Source organism: Geotrypetes seraphini, chromosome 12, assembly GCF_902459505.1.
Source record: "Geotrypetes seraphini chromosome 12, aGeoSer1.1, whole genome shotgun sequence".
NCBI lineage: Eukaryota > Metazoa > Chordata > Amphibia > Gymnophiona > Dermophiidae > Geotrypetes > Geotrypetes seraphini.
This window is the reverse complement of record NC_047095.1, coordinates 49552800-49569157: the sequence shown is the minus strand read 5'-3', so window position 1 is coordinate 49569157 and position 16358 is coordinate 49552800. Positions and strand designations below refer to the sequence as shown.

General features: G+C 41.3%; 1 protein-coding gene across 9 annotated transcripts in view; it reads left to right on the top strand.

The window, feature by feature from the left end:
- The window catches only part of PATJ (PATJ crumbs cell polarity complex component), a 392685-nt gene extending 377167 nt beyond the window's left edge, over positions 1-15518 (top strand). For 8 of the 9 annotated variants that reach the window (XM_033916047.1, XM_033916046.1, XM_033916051.1 and 5 more), the window contains 2 exons: positions 9339-9462; positions 12601-15517. In XM_033916047.1, the coding sequence (XP_033771938.1) occupies positions 9339-9462; positions 12601-12747 (271 nt within the window). In that variant the 3' untranslated portion in view covers positions 12748-15517. Of the gene's footprint in view, positions 1-9338; positions 9463-12600 lie in introns of all 9 variants that reach the window. The other variant, XM_033916053.1, reaches the window with a different exon arrangement.
- The last annotated feature ends 840 nt before the right edge of the window (positions 15519-16358 follow it).

Genomic DNA, 16358 nt, shown 5'->3' with positions numbered 1-16358 from the left:
TCTTATAACTTAGATGTTATTTCAAGTCCTCATCCTGAATGCATATGATGTAATCATTTACTTCAAACCTCCTTTCTACCTCAAAAAAATTTTTTTTAATTTATTTGTTTATTTATCTAAATTAATAAAATTAATAAGTTAAAAAGTCCAGAGAAGAGCAACTAAGCTAATAAAGGGCATGGAGGACCTCTCATATACTGACAGACTGAAAAAGCTGGGGCTTTTCTCCCTGGAAAAGCGGAGACTTAGAGGAGACATGATAGAAACCTTCAAGATCATGAAGGGTGTAGAAAAAGTAGACAGGGACAGATTTTTCAAATTATGGGGAACTACAAGTACAAGGGGGCACTCGGAGAAATTGAAAGGGGATAGGTTTAGAACAAACGCCAGACAGTTATTTTCACACAGAGGGTGGTGGATATATGGAACGCACTACCAGAAGAAGTGATAAGCAGGAGCACGCTACAGGGCTTCAAGGAAGGTTTGGATAGGTACCTAGAGGACAAAGGGATCGAGGGGTACAGATAGGAGTAGAGGTAGGTTATAAGGATAGGATTAGAGGACTAGAGGTAAGTTACAAAATTAGTCTGGGACCACTGTTCAGGTAATAGGCCTGATGGGCGGGAGCGGACCGCTGGGCAAGATGGACCTCTGGTCTGCCTCAGCGGAGACAATTCTTATGTTCTTATTTAAATAGAGACTATCAATTAACTTAACTAAGGATGCAAATTCTAAATCTATTGACTAAAATGACTTCATGAAAAAAAAGGAAAAATTATTTGGGTTTTTGCCAGGTACTTGTGACTTGGATTGGCTTCCGTGAAGACAGGATACTGGGCTAGTTGGACCATTGGTCTGATTGAAGATCTTGAAAATAGATCCCGCCGAAACAATTTGCATTTTAAGGGGATCCCTGAATCTGACCAGTTACTAAGATTAGCCAGTTCTTATTGTCCTCAGGTGAATCTCCTGTGGCTGATGAACCTGTGAAGATGATTAAGTTGGATAGAGTGCATCGGAGTTTGGGCCCTCATGCAGACTCGAGCCCGAGAGATATTATAGCCTGCTTTCATGACTTTCACATTCAAGAAGTTGTTTTAAAGAAAACATATGCACAATCTGAGCTGGTGTGGGAAAACTGTGAGATTCTTATTTTTCAGGATTTGGTGAAATCTCCTTTGCAAAAGAGAGAAGAGATGGCTGGTGTGACTCACTGTTTGCAAGCAGCAACTCATCAGTCCCGGTGGTGGCTGTCCCCTTTCCCCCATCTGGCCCGAAGGTTCTGCTCAGATCCAAACATACAGGGCTTCCTACACAAATTGGCCTTGTTTGCTGTATCCTGGTGTATGTGGGGTCCCCACTTTTTTCACTCCCAGTGATTATATAGGAATTAACGGATTATGGTAGGGTTTCAGGTTTTAAGGTTAACTCCAATAAATCTTAAATATTAGGTGTTACTACAGAGTCTGAAGAAGATGACAGTTAGGGAATTTCCAAGTACCTATCTTATTTATTTTTATTTATTGTATCTTTTAATGCATCATTTTTGTAAACCGCTTAGAAACCTCACGGTTATTAGCGGTATATAAGAATTAAATTAAATTAAATGACCATCTTAGGCAATTTTTTTCCTTTTCGCTGGGCTACTTCTCAGATCAAGTATCTGGGGTTCAGATACCTTTATTCTGAAAATTATGACGGTTTACGACACAATATTCGCTCTGATTTATTACGTTGACACCATTTGTGGTTATCTTGGTGGGGAAAAGTGGCAGCCCTTAAAATGAACATTACACCTCATTTGTCATTTTGTTTCAATCCCTGCCCGTCTCAGTACCACAGGGAATCATTGAGGGGCTGCAGAGAGATTTTCATAGATTTGTCTGGGGTGCTAAATCTCCTCGGTTAGCTAAATCTATTCTTTGGCAGAGTCCTGAATGGGGAGAGTGGGGTGTTCCCAAGTTGTAGTATTATTGTGCAGCTCAAATTAAGTTTTTGTTTGGGAAATTTTTTTCTCTTCTAAATCTGGGGTTCTTTTGGAACAAGCTACTTCCTCTTTTGTTCCCTTATGTCATTTACTTTGGTTGTCCCATTCCTTTAAATATTATGCCCCTAATCTTTCAAATCCGTATGTTGTTCATTTATTGGGAATTTGGGAACAGTGAAAAAGAAATATATATGGGGCCCTCTAGAGTTTACTCAGTACCTCTCAGGTTTGAGCCTACTTTTTGGGCTGGTAGGGAAGGAGGAGAGTTTTTACTTTGGGGAAAAGCTTGAGCTCATAAGATTTCGCCAATTTTTGGATGTGGGTGAAATAATACCTTTTGAGGAGCTACGGGAGACTTGCCATCTTTTGCCAGGTGATATCTTCCCTTACTTGCAAGTGAAGCATTTTATTATCGCTCATGGATTGCTTTGGGAGGACCCAGATAAGACAGAACATCTTGAAAATTTGTGTTTGGCCCTGGGGAAATTGAAAGGACCTAGTTCTGTTTTATATAGATTCTTAAGTCAGTGGGACTTTCACAGGTAGGGGGAGGGATAGGAAGGGGGTGTTCTTGGGGGGGGGAGTTCTTGTATCACTTTGTACTTCGTGGTTTTTCTATTCCTGCTTTGGATTGTACAGCAATATTGTTGAAAAAATTCAATAAAAATTTATGAAAACAAAAAAAAAATTTGAGCTTATAAATGGACTGAAAATCAACAGCCTTGATCAGAACTAAGCATACCAGAAGAGCTCAAGGCATTCTGTGCATCTACTAATGATGTTCTTGCTTCTAATGTGTGATCTAGTATGTTGTTGCTATTACCGTGTTTCCCCGAAAATAAGACACTGTCTTATATTACTTTGGGGCCCAAAAAAGGCACTAGGTCTTATTTTCAGGAATGTCTTATTTTTTTTCATGTAATGATCATCTCTCCCTTCCTCTCCTCCACCCCAATTCTTCCTATTTCCTTTCTCTCTCCCACATGTGCAGCATCTTTCCTCCCCTCTTACCCATCCACTTGTGCAGCAGAACCTTTGCAGCTTGTATCCCTCCCTTCCTCCCATCCCCTTGTCTAGTAGCATCTTTCTATCCCCCCACCGCCCGCCACACCCCCCACCCCCGCTGACCCATCTCTCCCTCCCATCCAAACACCGAGACAAGAATACCTTATAACAGCATCGTCAGCAATCTACACAGGCTGCTTCACGGCCTTCTATCTCCTGGGCATTCCTCTGCCGCGTTGATGATGACATCATCAGTGATGCGGCAGAGGAACGCCCAGGAGATAGGCCACAGAGCAGCCTGTGTAGATTGCTGCTGACGCTGTTATAAGGTATTCCTGTCTCATGGTTTGGATGGGAGGGAGAGATGGGTCAGCAGGTGGGGGGGTGCGCAGCGGCGGGCGGGGGGGGGGGGTCCGGCAACTAGGGCTTATTTTCAGGGGTAGGGATTATATTAAGACCTACCCCAAAAATCATGCCAGGGCTTTTTTTGGGGGTAGGTCTCATTTTGGGGGAAACACGGTAATAAATATACTGACCGATGCACTTGAAAGCAAAGTGTTTGCCTATAATGTTTGCTTTGAATGTGTACAGAAATACTAATAACATCCAGAGGGATTTAGATTGCATAGCCATGAGACACCGTACGTATGACTATTAATCTGAGCAAAAAGTTGAGCATAGCAGTTTTAATGAGTGAAAATGCTAAGTTGGAAAATACCATGTCATCAATATAGTAACATAGTAACATAGTAAATGAATGGTCCATCCAGTCTGCCCAACCTGATTCAATTTAAATTTTTAAATTTTTTCTTCTTAGCTATTTCTGGGCAAGAATCCAAAGCTCTACCCTGTACTGTGCTTGGGTTCCAACTGCCGAAATCTCTGTTAAAACCTACTCCAGCCCATCTCCACCCTCCCAGCCATTGAAGCCCTCCTCAGCCCATCCTCCACCAAACGGCCATATACAGACACAGACCATGCAAGTCTGCCCAGTACTGGCCTTAGTTCAATATTTAATATTATTTTCTGATTCTAAATCCTCTGTGTTCATCCCACGCTTCTTTGAACTCAGTCACAGTTTTACTCTCCACCACCTCTCTCGGGAGCGCATTCCAGGCATCCACTACCCTCTCCGTAGATGCCTGGAATGCGCTCCCGAGAGAGGTGGTGGAGAGTAAAACTGTGACTGTGAATATGTAGGCATATATGACCTACTAAATGTTCCAAAAGTGGGGTAGGTGACTCACTTATATCAGATAGAGGGATATCAACTGCATAGTCCTGCCAAATTCAGCCGCTGGTATGGATTAATTACATTTTCAGAAAAACACATTTGAAAAATAGCATATAAAATATACAGTATATATCTCTTTAACCCATAGGAAGTTTTGACCATGTTTTTGTATAGACTGATCAGATTTCTTGCCAAGTTTCATCTGCAGCAATTACCTCTCTAAACTTTTATGACTTTTTATCTATGTTTTTGTAACCCCGCTTTTGGTACCTTTTCACTCCGCGGGTCACGTATTCCAAACTCTATTTTCAAAATCAATTTTGTCATTGTTTTTAGGACAAGCAATATAACAAGCCCCTCACTGTATAGTTTTTCTACAATAGATAACTTTAAAATGCTTTGAATAAATGTTGGGAAAAGATTTTAAAACTTGAACATACAAAATCACTGAAGGTAATATCAGTCCTTATATAAAATCATAAACACTGTATAAATTTACCCAGAAATGGCACAAATCAATGAACAAGTCTGCAGCAGTAACTACAGAAGAGGTTCCATGACTTACCATTCTTTTTTTTTTTTAATATAAATCTTTATTGATTTTCAAGTAGTAACAGTGCAATACATATGAATCTGAACATATAACAAATCAAGAAAAGCACTTTGAACTTACAAATATTTGAAAGTAAAATTTTCCCCCACCCCTTTACTTAATCAATATAAATGCAATTATTCTTCCAATAACCCACTCTTATTTAAAATAATAACACATTCCCACCCCCTCTCTCCCTCCCTGGATGTGTAAAGAAATCAGACAAAAATTAAAGAGAAATGGCCACTATGTAGAAGCAATAAAAGATGCCAATGGGCCCCACACCAAGTTAAATACATTACTATGCCCCAAAATTTCAGCATTCATTTTTTCATATTTGTAGCTGGAGCATAAGTTCGCCCACCAGAAAGGAAAGTTAAGTCGATCATAGTTCTTCCAATTACATGTTATCATCTGCATGGCTATTCCCATCATAATTAAGAAAAGCCGGCATTTATAAAGGTCCATAGGGGGTTTAACATGTAATAGTGTTCCACATATTATAACTTCATAAGTCAATGGGATTGATGACTCAAGCTCCGTGACTTACCATTCATTTTAAGAAAAAAAATACTGGCTTTGATTGACAGTGGTTTTGGTGCAACAGAAAAATATTCCTCTTGAATATGCAGCTGCAGTGTCCTTATTTACAAAACATTCATGCTCTAAATCAGGGCTGCCCAAGTCCGGTCCTCAAAATCTACTGGCAGACCAGGTTTTCAGGACATCCACAATGAATATGCATGAGAGAGATTTGCCTGCACTGCCTTCTTGGTATGCAAATCTCTCTCATGCATGTTCATTGTGGATGTCCTGAAAACCTGGTCTGCCAGTAGATCTCGACCCTGCTCTAAATGGTATACTTAAAGTTTTATGAACATAAATATGAAAACCTTAAAGTATATACTATGCTTCAATGGATTTCACTTGTTAAATCTTTCTCCAGAATTACAGACTTCATGCCAACCTCCTGTATCAAAATGTTTCAAGTTTATTTAAAATTTCTTATACCGCCCAATCAAGCCTTCTAGGCGGTGTACAAAAGCGCCAAAACAATGTGCCAAATAAAATACAATTTACATAGAAACAGACCAGGGGGAAATGACAATTTTTAAAAACATTGATGAACGGGAACAAAAGGAAAGAAGGGTTAGAACTACAATTGATATTACTCCAGTTCTTATCTATGGTTAATAAGAGTCTGTAGGAAGGTCTAGTTCCATCGAATTGGAATTGTGCATTTCCAAAGCTTCTTCGTTGGGCTGACAATATCCAAAACTATAGACACATTTCTAATCTAATTCTCCCAGCAAAATTAGTTGAGCTAATAATATTTAAACAAAGTAATACTTCTATAGAGGATACCAATGTTTTGCACCCTAAACAATCTGGGTTCTGAAAAGGACAGTACAGAAACTATATTAGCAGCAGTTACTAATGACCTGTTGGAATCATTAAATAATGACCAACTATGCCTGGCTGTATCTTTAGACCCTTGTGACTGCATATGACCTTCTATCTAGATCAGGGGTGCCCAACACGTCGATCGCGATCGACAGGTCGCTCGCTCAGGCGACCCCAGTCGATCGCAGAGCGGGTTCCCTTCTTCCCTTCTCTTTTTTCCCCTCCTGACTGGCCTGTTCCTGAATTCTGCTGCTGCCTCCGCTGCTCAACATTAAAAAAAAAAAAAACGGCTTGGAGAATTTATGCTCCGGGGGCTAACGTGTGCTTGTACCGGCTTCCCTTCACTTCCCTCTGAAACCGGAAGTTATGTCCGGTGGGGGGGGGGAGAGAAGGGAAGCCGGCACGCACATGTTATTGCCCCATTCGCGGGCTAAAGCGGGAGACAGGTCAGTGAAGCTTGCGATTTGCTCTTCTTGCTGCCAGGTCCTGCCTACTTTCTGTTTCCTCAAAGGCAGGACCCGGCAAGGTCGATCTTGGGCCGATCAGCCTTCCTCTCCCTGACGTCAATTCTGCCGTCGGAGAGGAAGTTCTGGCCAGCGGAACTTCCTCTCCAACAGCAGAATTGACGTCGGGGAGAGGAATGCTGGTGGGCCCGAAGCAGGGAGAGCTTGGCCGGCGGCCTGTTATCCGATGGCAGTGGCTTGGGGGAGGGCAGGGAGGGAGAAAGAGGGCAGGCATGGAGACAAGGAAAGAAGAGAAACAGAAAAAAAGAAAGGGGGCATGAAGAGAGAAAGAAAGAGAGGGCAGGGAGAGAAGAAGAAAACGTTGGGGGGGGGAATGAGGTCAGGATTGGATGCACAGTCAGAAGAAGAAAGTGCAACCAGAGACTCATGAAATCACCAGACAAGGTAGGAAAAATGATTTTATTTTAAATTTAGTGATCAAAATGTGTCTGAATTTATATCTGCTCTCTATATTTTACAATATGGTCCCCTTTTACTAAACCGCAATAGAGGTTTTTAGCGCAGGGAGCCTATGAGCTTCGAGAGCAGCGTTGGGCATTCAGCGCAGCTCCCTGCGCTAAAAACTGCTATCGTGGTTTAGTAAAAAGGGAGGGGGTGGGTATTTGTCTATTTTTGTATGGTTGTTACAGTGCATAGAGTCATCTGCTTTGACCTCTTTGAAAAAACCCCGGAATAGGAATGATAATTAACAATTCTATGCATACAGTGTGCGTTGTGTTTTTTTTAAAATTTTATTGTTGGTAGATCATTTTGACTTGGTCATTTTAAAAGTAGCTCGCAAGCCCAAAAAGTGTGGGCACCCCTGATCTAGATCATGACATACTTCTTCAGCAACTCAAGATAGAGGAGTCATGGGAACAGCCCTCGCGTGGTTAAAATCTTTCCTGGCAGGTTGTATATGGTATCAGTGATTGACACTTTCACCCCTTCGTTTTAATATATATTTATACCCATTGATCACGTTCATTCAGGCTCATGGATTAAATATATACTATTCTGGCTAAAATATCACCTCGTGTGCTATATTTATCTTTCCTATAAAGAGGTCTAGAGTTAACCATGGACTGGATCCAACAAAACCATCTAGTCCTAAAAATCTTATAAGATGACTACATGTTATTCCTCCCTCTCTGATCCCTACTTTATGTAGTCAGCAAATTCAACCACTTCAGAAATTTAAATACCATGGAGGGATTATAGATTCTGCCCTCACCCTTGACCAAATTTTCTCTGTAGTACAGAGAGGCATCTATCTGTTAAGACAGATCAGATCAATCAGATGCTATTTTGATCAGGAGGCATTGCAAATTTTGCTTTATACTCTTATTACTTCAGTATTGGACTATGGCAATATAGTTTATGCGGGGCTACCACTGACACAGATTCTTCAAAATAATGTAATTAAACTGCTTGAAAATGCCCATGTTTATGACCATGTGACGCCTGTAGAAGCGCTTTTAAGCTGTTGTGATTAACACATATGGCCCTATGGGAACATCAGCCCTCTTACTTAAATAAATGGACAATTCTGTAGACTCCGATGAGATTTTTGAGGTCCTTACAGAACTATAGATTGTCTGCTATTACAAAGGCTCATTCGACCACCACGAGAGAGAGGGTATTTTGTTTTTTGAATGCTCTGCATGCCACTTGCTTTTAAATCTTCTCTAAAACTTTTCTATTTACCAAAGCCTGTTGGATTGGTGATGTTGGGATTCTGGTAACTTGTTTAGTCTATAAATGATGAAAGTTTGAAATGTCTTATTTAGAGTTTTTATATGTTTCAAGAGACTAATATAAAGGATATAGCAAAAGGAGAGCAGTGAAAATTTATACTGAGACAATACTAGAGGAAGAGTGGGAGTATATAGTGGTGAAAGTAAGGTCAAAAGCTAGGAGAAATATTGTAATTTTTAAAATAAAAGTATTTCAGAAAAGAAGGGAAATGCAGGGAAGCTTGATCACTACCTATGGCATGTATAGGAGATAGTAAACAGCCAAATGTTTAAGGAGCAGTGGCAGTAAGTCAATGAGTTATATGGGACAAGTTCTAGAAGTCTAAAAATGAGTAGGACAGCTTTGTTATGGAGTTTAACAAGAATGAAGTACACTTTGCGAGGTTAGAAATGAATCTCATTCTCAAACATTTTACGGTGAAATGCTGAACTCTGGGCACTGCTTGATAGCTAGTGATGGCATTGTGTATGTTCCTATATGGAGGGAAAATGGTTGAAATAATGTAAGCATTGCTTTAGATTCTCTAAGTAAAGACATGGTTGGCAACTTCAGTAGTAGAAAGAATTAGAATAGAAGATGGCGTAGGCAAAGCTGGAGAACAAATGATTTTATTGATAAAAAGTAGTTGTAATATTGATATGAGTGTGTGCAATTTTGCACACCTGTTTTGGAAAGTCCAACCGGGAAGAACAGTTTTGGTTAGTAGAACTGCTGAAGTTCCTCAAAACATGTTAAGAATTTTAGTGCATAGAGTTGGTCAGAGACATTTTTTGTTGCAATTAATTAGAGAAGAGTTTGAATGAATGTGTAAACTTTTGCCCCGTAGCGTTTAAATGTTATGCATTGCATTTTCAGAGCACCTCAGCCTAGGATTCTTACATTGGAAAAAGGCGCTGATGGATTGGGGTTTAGTATTGTAGGAGGCTATGGAAGTCCACATGGAGACCTGCCAATTTATGTCAAGACAATATTTACCAAGGTATTTTGCTTTCTTGTCTTATAAAGGGGTGATGGGCCTGAAAAGTCCACTGATCCCTAGCAGTGCCAAATTCTCATATAAATTTACACTTGTAAATGTGTGCATGTACCTCCTACATTATACTGGGTATATTGCATTTCCACTTGATTAATACCCTTGGGAATGACTTGGTGAGGATGGCACAAACGTTGCTATTTTGTGTATTCCTACTCATTGTTTTTTAAGAGCCACCTTCTGTATGTAATATATGTGTTACACATGGAGAAAAGCTTAATAAAATACCTTCAGAAAGTATACAAAGGCAAACAGCAATCTGGCAAACTGCATTAATAATAAAGGTCAGATATTTGCAGACAATTATTTACTAAAGTATGTTACTGCATTAGTGTGTGCTAAATACTGTCAGAGTACTATTTTCAGTGATAAAATTTCTCACAAAAGAAGGGAAAAAGCCAAAGGAAATCCATGAACGCATGACTGCAGTTTATGGTGAGTCTGCCCCATCATTCTACATTTTGGAGCAAACAGTTTAAATGGGTAGAGAGTCCATTGAAGATGACCCTCACACTCAACGGCCTGTGGAAGCAACTTCCAGAGAAATGTGCAAGAAAGTTGAGGATTTAATTTTGTTAGATGAATTAAGGTTTCCTGAATAGCTGAAGAAATGGGCATCTTGGCAGGTACAGTTTGGAAAATAGTTTATGAAATGTTGGGCATGTCCAATGTTAGTGTAAGATGGGTTCCAAGAATGCTGATGTCATGTCAGAAGGCCACGAAGCTCCAGTGCTGCCAGGAGAACTTGGAGATGCTCTGGGAAGACCAAGTGAAATTTGTTTTCATTGTTTAGTGACTGGAAATGAGACTTGGGTCTATCACAGAGATCCTGAGTCCAAAATGGAGTTAATGCAGTGGAAGCACAAGTCATCCCCACCCCCAAAAAAGGTCAAGACAAAAAGATAATAATAATAATAATTTTATTCTTGTATACCGCCATACCCAAAAAAGTTCTAGGCGGTTCACATCCATTAATTATGGTCCGCGGTGACACACGGATTTACAAAATTTTAACAAAATTACAGGCAATGAAGAGGGGGGCGTGGGGAACTCTTTAACTGAGATTTAGCAGAAGTAATGGTAAGACAGAAGGTAGGGTTGGAAGGTAAGCGATAACGAGAGAGAGACCTAGGGGGGAGGAAGGGGAGCAGAAGGAACGGGGGGAAAGGGGAGAAGCAGGGGGCAAGGGGGATTAAAAGCCCTGTTTGCGGAAGAGGTGCGTTTTGAGAAGTTTTCTAAAACTAAGGTAAGAGGGAGCCTCGAGTATCATTTGGGCAAGCCAAGGGTTCAGCTTAGTCATGGCAACTGTCTTCTGGGTTAATGAAGGATTTTTGCTTCTGGAGTTCATGCCACACAAGGCAGCCATAACTGAGGAGAGTTATACCAACACACTGATCACTTTGCGGGAGTCAATCAAGGAGAAAAGATGAGGAAAGCTCACAGCAGGCTGCTTCTTCACGACAGTGCACCAGTGCACATATCACGATAATCACAGCAACACCCTATAGTCTTGACCTAGCTCCCTCGGATTATTTCCTGTTCTGAGTTTTGAAGAAATCTCTCCATGGACAGCGGTTTTCAAGTGCTGAAGACACCAAGGAAGCTGTGATGTCCTGGCTTGAATGTTAAAAAGAATTATTTTCAAAAGAGTTAAAGTCATTGCAGGAAAAGTGGATGAAGTGTATGGAGCTATCAGGGGACTATATTGAAAAACAAAACAAAATTTTTTGAACACTCTTTTTCGTTCCTACTGAGGTAGATAAATTATTGAACGCCCCGTGTATTACCTTTAATATACACATTCTTGTTCTAGATTTAAGTTTAAACTTGGCCCATAAACAGCATTTTGCCAGTCTCTAAAGCGCTTTGTGCAGGCAAGAGGCAGAGTATTGCTTATTGCTGCCTTAGGAGTCCTTTCCTTTCCATCTAGCACATGGGTCCTTTGCCAAGAAGATGCTGCAATTGTCCTGGTTTTGAATGTGGTCCTTTGACCTGGGTGCTACAAAACAAAACCTTATGTCAGAGAAAGAAGATTAAAGACAGCTGTAAGAGGAGAATTAAGTGATGAGGGATTGCATGGAGACGAGAATTGTGGAAACTGCAAGTTTTAAAGCATCAGTCATCACTGAATTTTTTTAATGTGGTACTTGCAATAGGTTCCAGCTATCAGTCAGTATTTACCCGCTGGTGACACTGCCAGAATGTAGCCCATATATGGAGCTGCAAGAACTGCCTGAGTTAAGTGACATCAGAAATCAAGTTTCACATTTAACCCTTTATTTGGCATTGTTGCTCAGAAACAACATGTGTTTCTATGGCTCTTATGGGAGATCTGCATCTCCAAATGCCTGTTACCGTGGCACTGTTGCTCTCGTTCAATCTCAAGTTAAGTAAAGCACCATCTGCCAATTAAAAGGTTAAAAGAGAGAGAGAGAGAGAAGATAGAATTCTCAGCTTCCTGCAGGAATAATCACTGGAAAAGTGTCTGTGGTAATACTTTACCTACAGTGTATAAGCAACATTGCAAGTTATTAGATTGGTTCTTATTACTCGACTGTGTTTAGATTAACTCCAAATAAATCTGTAATTAGTAATGTCCGTGCACTCTTCTGCATCATTGTTCTGCATCATTAATCATAGCACAATGTGAGGTCTTCTCTCAGAGTAAAAGTCTGTGGGTTTCTGCTGCTTACAAATCAGAGACTTGCTGAGAGGCAAAGGTACAGATTAGACGCTGCAAATCATTTATTTTTGCGGAATTGCTGACTAGCTGAACCAAATACCCCAGTTTCTCACAACCAATTGAACTGCTGATTGTGCAGTGAAAAGGACTTATTCAAATTTCCGATTGCTGTGTAGATCAGGAGCGTCAACGGCAATCCTAGAGGGCTTCAAATCAGCCAAGCTTTCAGTCTGTCTCTGAGGAATATGCAAAAGAGAGGTTGAAATGCAGATATATGTCGTGCATCTTTGATTAGTGATAGCCTGAAACCAGACTGGTTGTGGCCCTCCAGCTGAATATACGTTAATTGCATAGAAGGATGACATTATATGTCCTCTTAACACAGCTTGTCCTCCTTTCAGGGAGCAGCAGCGGAAGATGGCAGCTTGAAGCGTGGAGATCAGATTCTTTCAGTCAACGAAGAAAGTTTGGAAGGTGTAACTCATGAGCAAGCTGTAGCCATTTTAAAACGCCAGAAAGGAACTGTAACCTTAGCTGTTTTGTCATGAACGTCTCATCTACCCTGAAGAATGCCAACATATCAGCAAAATTATATACTGTACATTCCGCGGGCAATATGGGCTGCAGTGTTTAATTGTAATCCTGTGTGTAGGATAACACAGCTTTAACCTTTTGTTTTCCTTTATAAAACCTTTCTTTCGCTTTATGTAGCATTTGACATTAAAATAGGTTGTCTTAGTGCCCCACTAGCATGGCATGTCAAGTACATACATACATGCAGTTATTTTGGGACGGGCATGGGTACCGTCTGATAAATGGTGGCCTCGGACATGAAAAGAAGGCACAATCTTTTTTGAGCTGTGGCAAAACCTGCTATCAGACTACGAAGTGTCTGTGTTTTCCTGAACATCAGTTCTCTCTTGTTCCAGTTCAGCTTTAGAACATCAAATTTCAAATTCTTAGAATTTGATGATGCCATGATAGTAAATTCTTGAGTGCCAAAAATAAGAAATGTAGTATTCTAATTCTGGCCAAAGACCAATAGGACGAACCACGTGATGGGATCTTATCCAGATGAGCACAAAGTCTATATTGACTTAACCTCAGTTGTGATGACCTACATAGGCTAATTATTCTATGAGGCGCATCAGAAAATATCATAGTAATGTAATTATCATTGTGACAAACTGACATATCTGACCTTATGATGGGATGCAATTTGCTGTTTGTACAGTAAGTTTAATAGAAACTGACATATCATATTTATCTTTTGGGGGAAGCCCATTGAAGTTAATGATGATCATAGTGATAAATTTATTAGAAACGTTTGGAAGCATAAATATGTAAGTATTTACAAGCTTGCACTGCCATACAGAGGATCTGAGTTTAGTTCAGGGAGCAGAAGCCTGGCCTAAGACTCAGTCAGGGATGAGGAAAGGATACTGCAGAGAGAATCTAAGCCATCTCTAGGAAAGTTTGGCCCAAAAAATCACGCTTCGTTGCAAATGGAGGACCATGGTGCTAGAGCCTAATAAGGGCTGGTTCTGATCAAACTGAGAGGAAATGGCTGAGCCACAAAATCTCTTTTGTTTTCCTATCTAGTAAAACGCAGTCTAATATATTTGTAATTAAGGGCTCCTTTTACGAAGGGGCGCTAGGGCCTTAATGCGCGGAATAGCGCACGCTAAATTGCCCCATGCGCTAGCCGCCACCGCCTCCTTGGGAGCAGGCAGTAGATTTTTGGCTAGCACGCGCTAATCCAGTGCTTGCGCTAAAACCACTAGCGCTCCTTCGTAAAAGGCGCCCTCCTAAAACACTAACATGCAGCATTTAACCTTAGTTTTAACTAATGTCGCGAAGGGTAAGTTTTGGTTTGCAATCACAGCAGTTTAGCTAACTGTTATTAAGCCAGGGATCTCAAAGTCCCTCTTCGAGGGCCGGAATCCAGTCGGGTTTTCAGGATTTCCCCAATGAATATGCATTGAAAGCAGTGCATGCACATAGATCTCATGCATATTCATTGGGGAAATCCTGAAAACCCGATTGGATTGCGGCCCTCAAGGAGGGACTTTGAGACCCCTGACCTAAACGCTGCCCTCCTCCATAGTCCGGCCTCTGGGATCACTTTCCCTCCAGTCCCATAAACCCATGCACGCAAGCTTTATGCTCTTAAAGTCACACACAAAGATACTTTTTTAAAAGTCTTTTCTGCATGTGAAGGCAGCTTTTCACACCGAATGGGGCTTTTATTAAATTGTGTGGATGCAGATGCATGTAAAAAGGAAGGCACATCAAAAAGATCATGAGCCGTGCATGAGTGTACCCAGGGGCCCAGTTTGCACAGAGCACAGGCGGAATTGCCATGTGCATTCATGTTGCGTAAAATATACACGCTCGTGTACAGCAGGGGTGTCAAAGTCCCCCCTGGAGGGCCGCAATCCAGTCGGGTTTACAGGATTTCCCCAATGAATATGCATGAGATCTATGTGCATGCACTGCTTTCAATGCATATTCATTGGGGAAATCCTGAAAATCCAACTGGATTGCGGCCCTCAAGGAGGGACTTTGAGACCCCTGTATTAAGCCATCCTCTCTGGCTAAAATAAACCATGTTGGAAATTGCCAGGAAAGTGGATTATCCAATGTACAAGTGGCAAGCTTTAAAATCCTGGCTTTTCAGATAAGAGATGATTATTTTGTGGATCACAGATAGACCATAGCTGTAAAGGGCATGTGGTACCCTGGAGCCTGAAAGAGAATATGATGGCCAGACCGTTTTCTTCAGCTAGTATCTCCCAATAGATTTGCTGGGAATTAGCAGTGTTGCATTGTGAATGGTTTAAATAAATCCGAACGTAAGAAAAATAAAGCGTTAAGAATTTGACTGCAGGCTGTATTTTTGATCATCAGTTCTCTATGATGGCGAATATACCATGAAATCTCAAGAAAAGAGCCATGGTTTAGTTTTAGTCTCATTTTCAATTTCATTAAAACTGAGCAACAAGCATCTCGTATAATTACTGTGTTCTCTGTTGATAAAATATGGCGGTAGCTTCCCTTTCTCTGCAGAAAATACACATAAAATTCATGTGCTCAGTTTGGATAACTTTCATTTCCTTCCGATTTAATAAACTTAGGGCTCCTTTTACTAAGCTGCGATAGCATTTTTAGGGTTCATAGACAACAGCGCGAAAGACAAAAGCGCGCACCGACAATTGAGCGCAGCGCGTGCCGCTCTAAATTACAGTTTTTAGGTGCTCCGACGGGGGGTTTTGTTGGGGAACCCCCCAAGTTTACTTAATATACATCGCCCCGGCGTTATGGGGGGTTTGGGGGGTTGTAACCCTCCACATTTTACTGTAAACTGAACTTTTTCCCTAAAAACAGGGAAAAAGTGAAGTTTTCAGTAAAATGTGGGGGGTTACAACCCCCCACACCCCCCACAATGCCCCCACAACGTGGTGCGATGTCTATTAAGTAAAATGGGGAGGTTCCCCCCCACCGCCCCCCCCGTCGGAGCACTAAAAACAGTAATTTAGAGTGGCGCAGCGGCGCGCACTACGCTCAATTGTCTGGGCGCGCCTTTGTCCCGGCGCGCTTTTGACCTGACACCCATTTTTAGCACACCCAGGATTATAGCGCGTGCTAAACCCGCACTATGCAGCTAGAACTAACGCCAGCTCAATGCTGGCGTTAAGATCTATCGTGTGCTAAAACCGCTATCACCGCTTAGTAAAAGGAGTTTTAAAATGTTTCTGGCCCGGATTCTCTAAACGGCGACGGTTTTTTAGGCGTCGGTAGGTGCCCAAACTTAATTTTTAAAATGCCATAGAAATGACATTTTTAATTGAGTTTCAAGGCGCTGGAATCACGCCTCCGTAGGCACTTAAGGCTGCCTAACGCTGCTGCGAGCCTGGCTAATGCCGGAAGTGGCGTTAGGCAGCCTAAAGTGCCAGTGGAAGCGTGATTTACATTATGGGTAGGTGCCTACATTTCCGGAAGCGATTCCGTACCAGGCGCCGTCACATGATTTGACATGCGCTGGGCAGCTACTTTTAAGGTGGCCGCTGACAACATCGCCAGTTACAGAATCCGGGCCAAAGTGCGTTATTAGGATCTTCGAGTATTTCAAAGCTTTTCCAACATGAATATGTTTTAA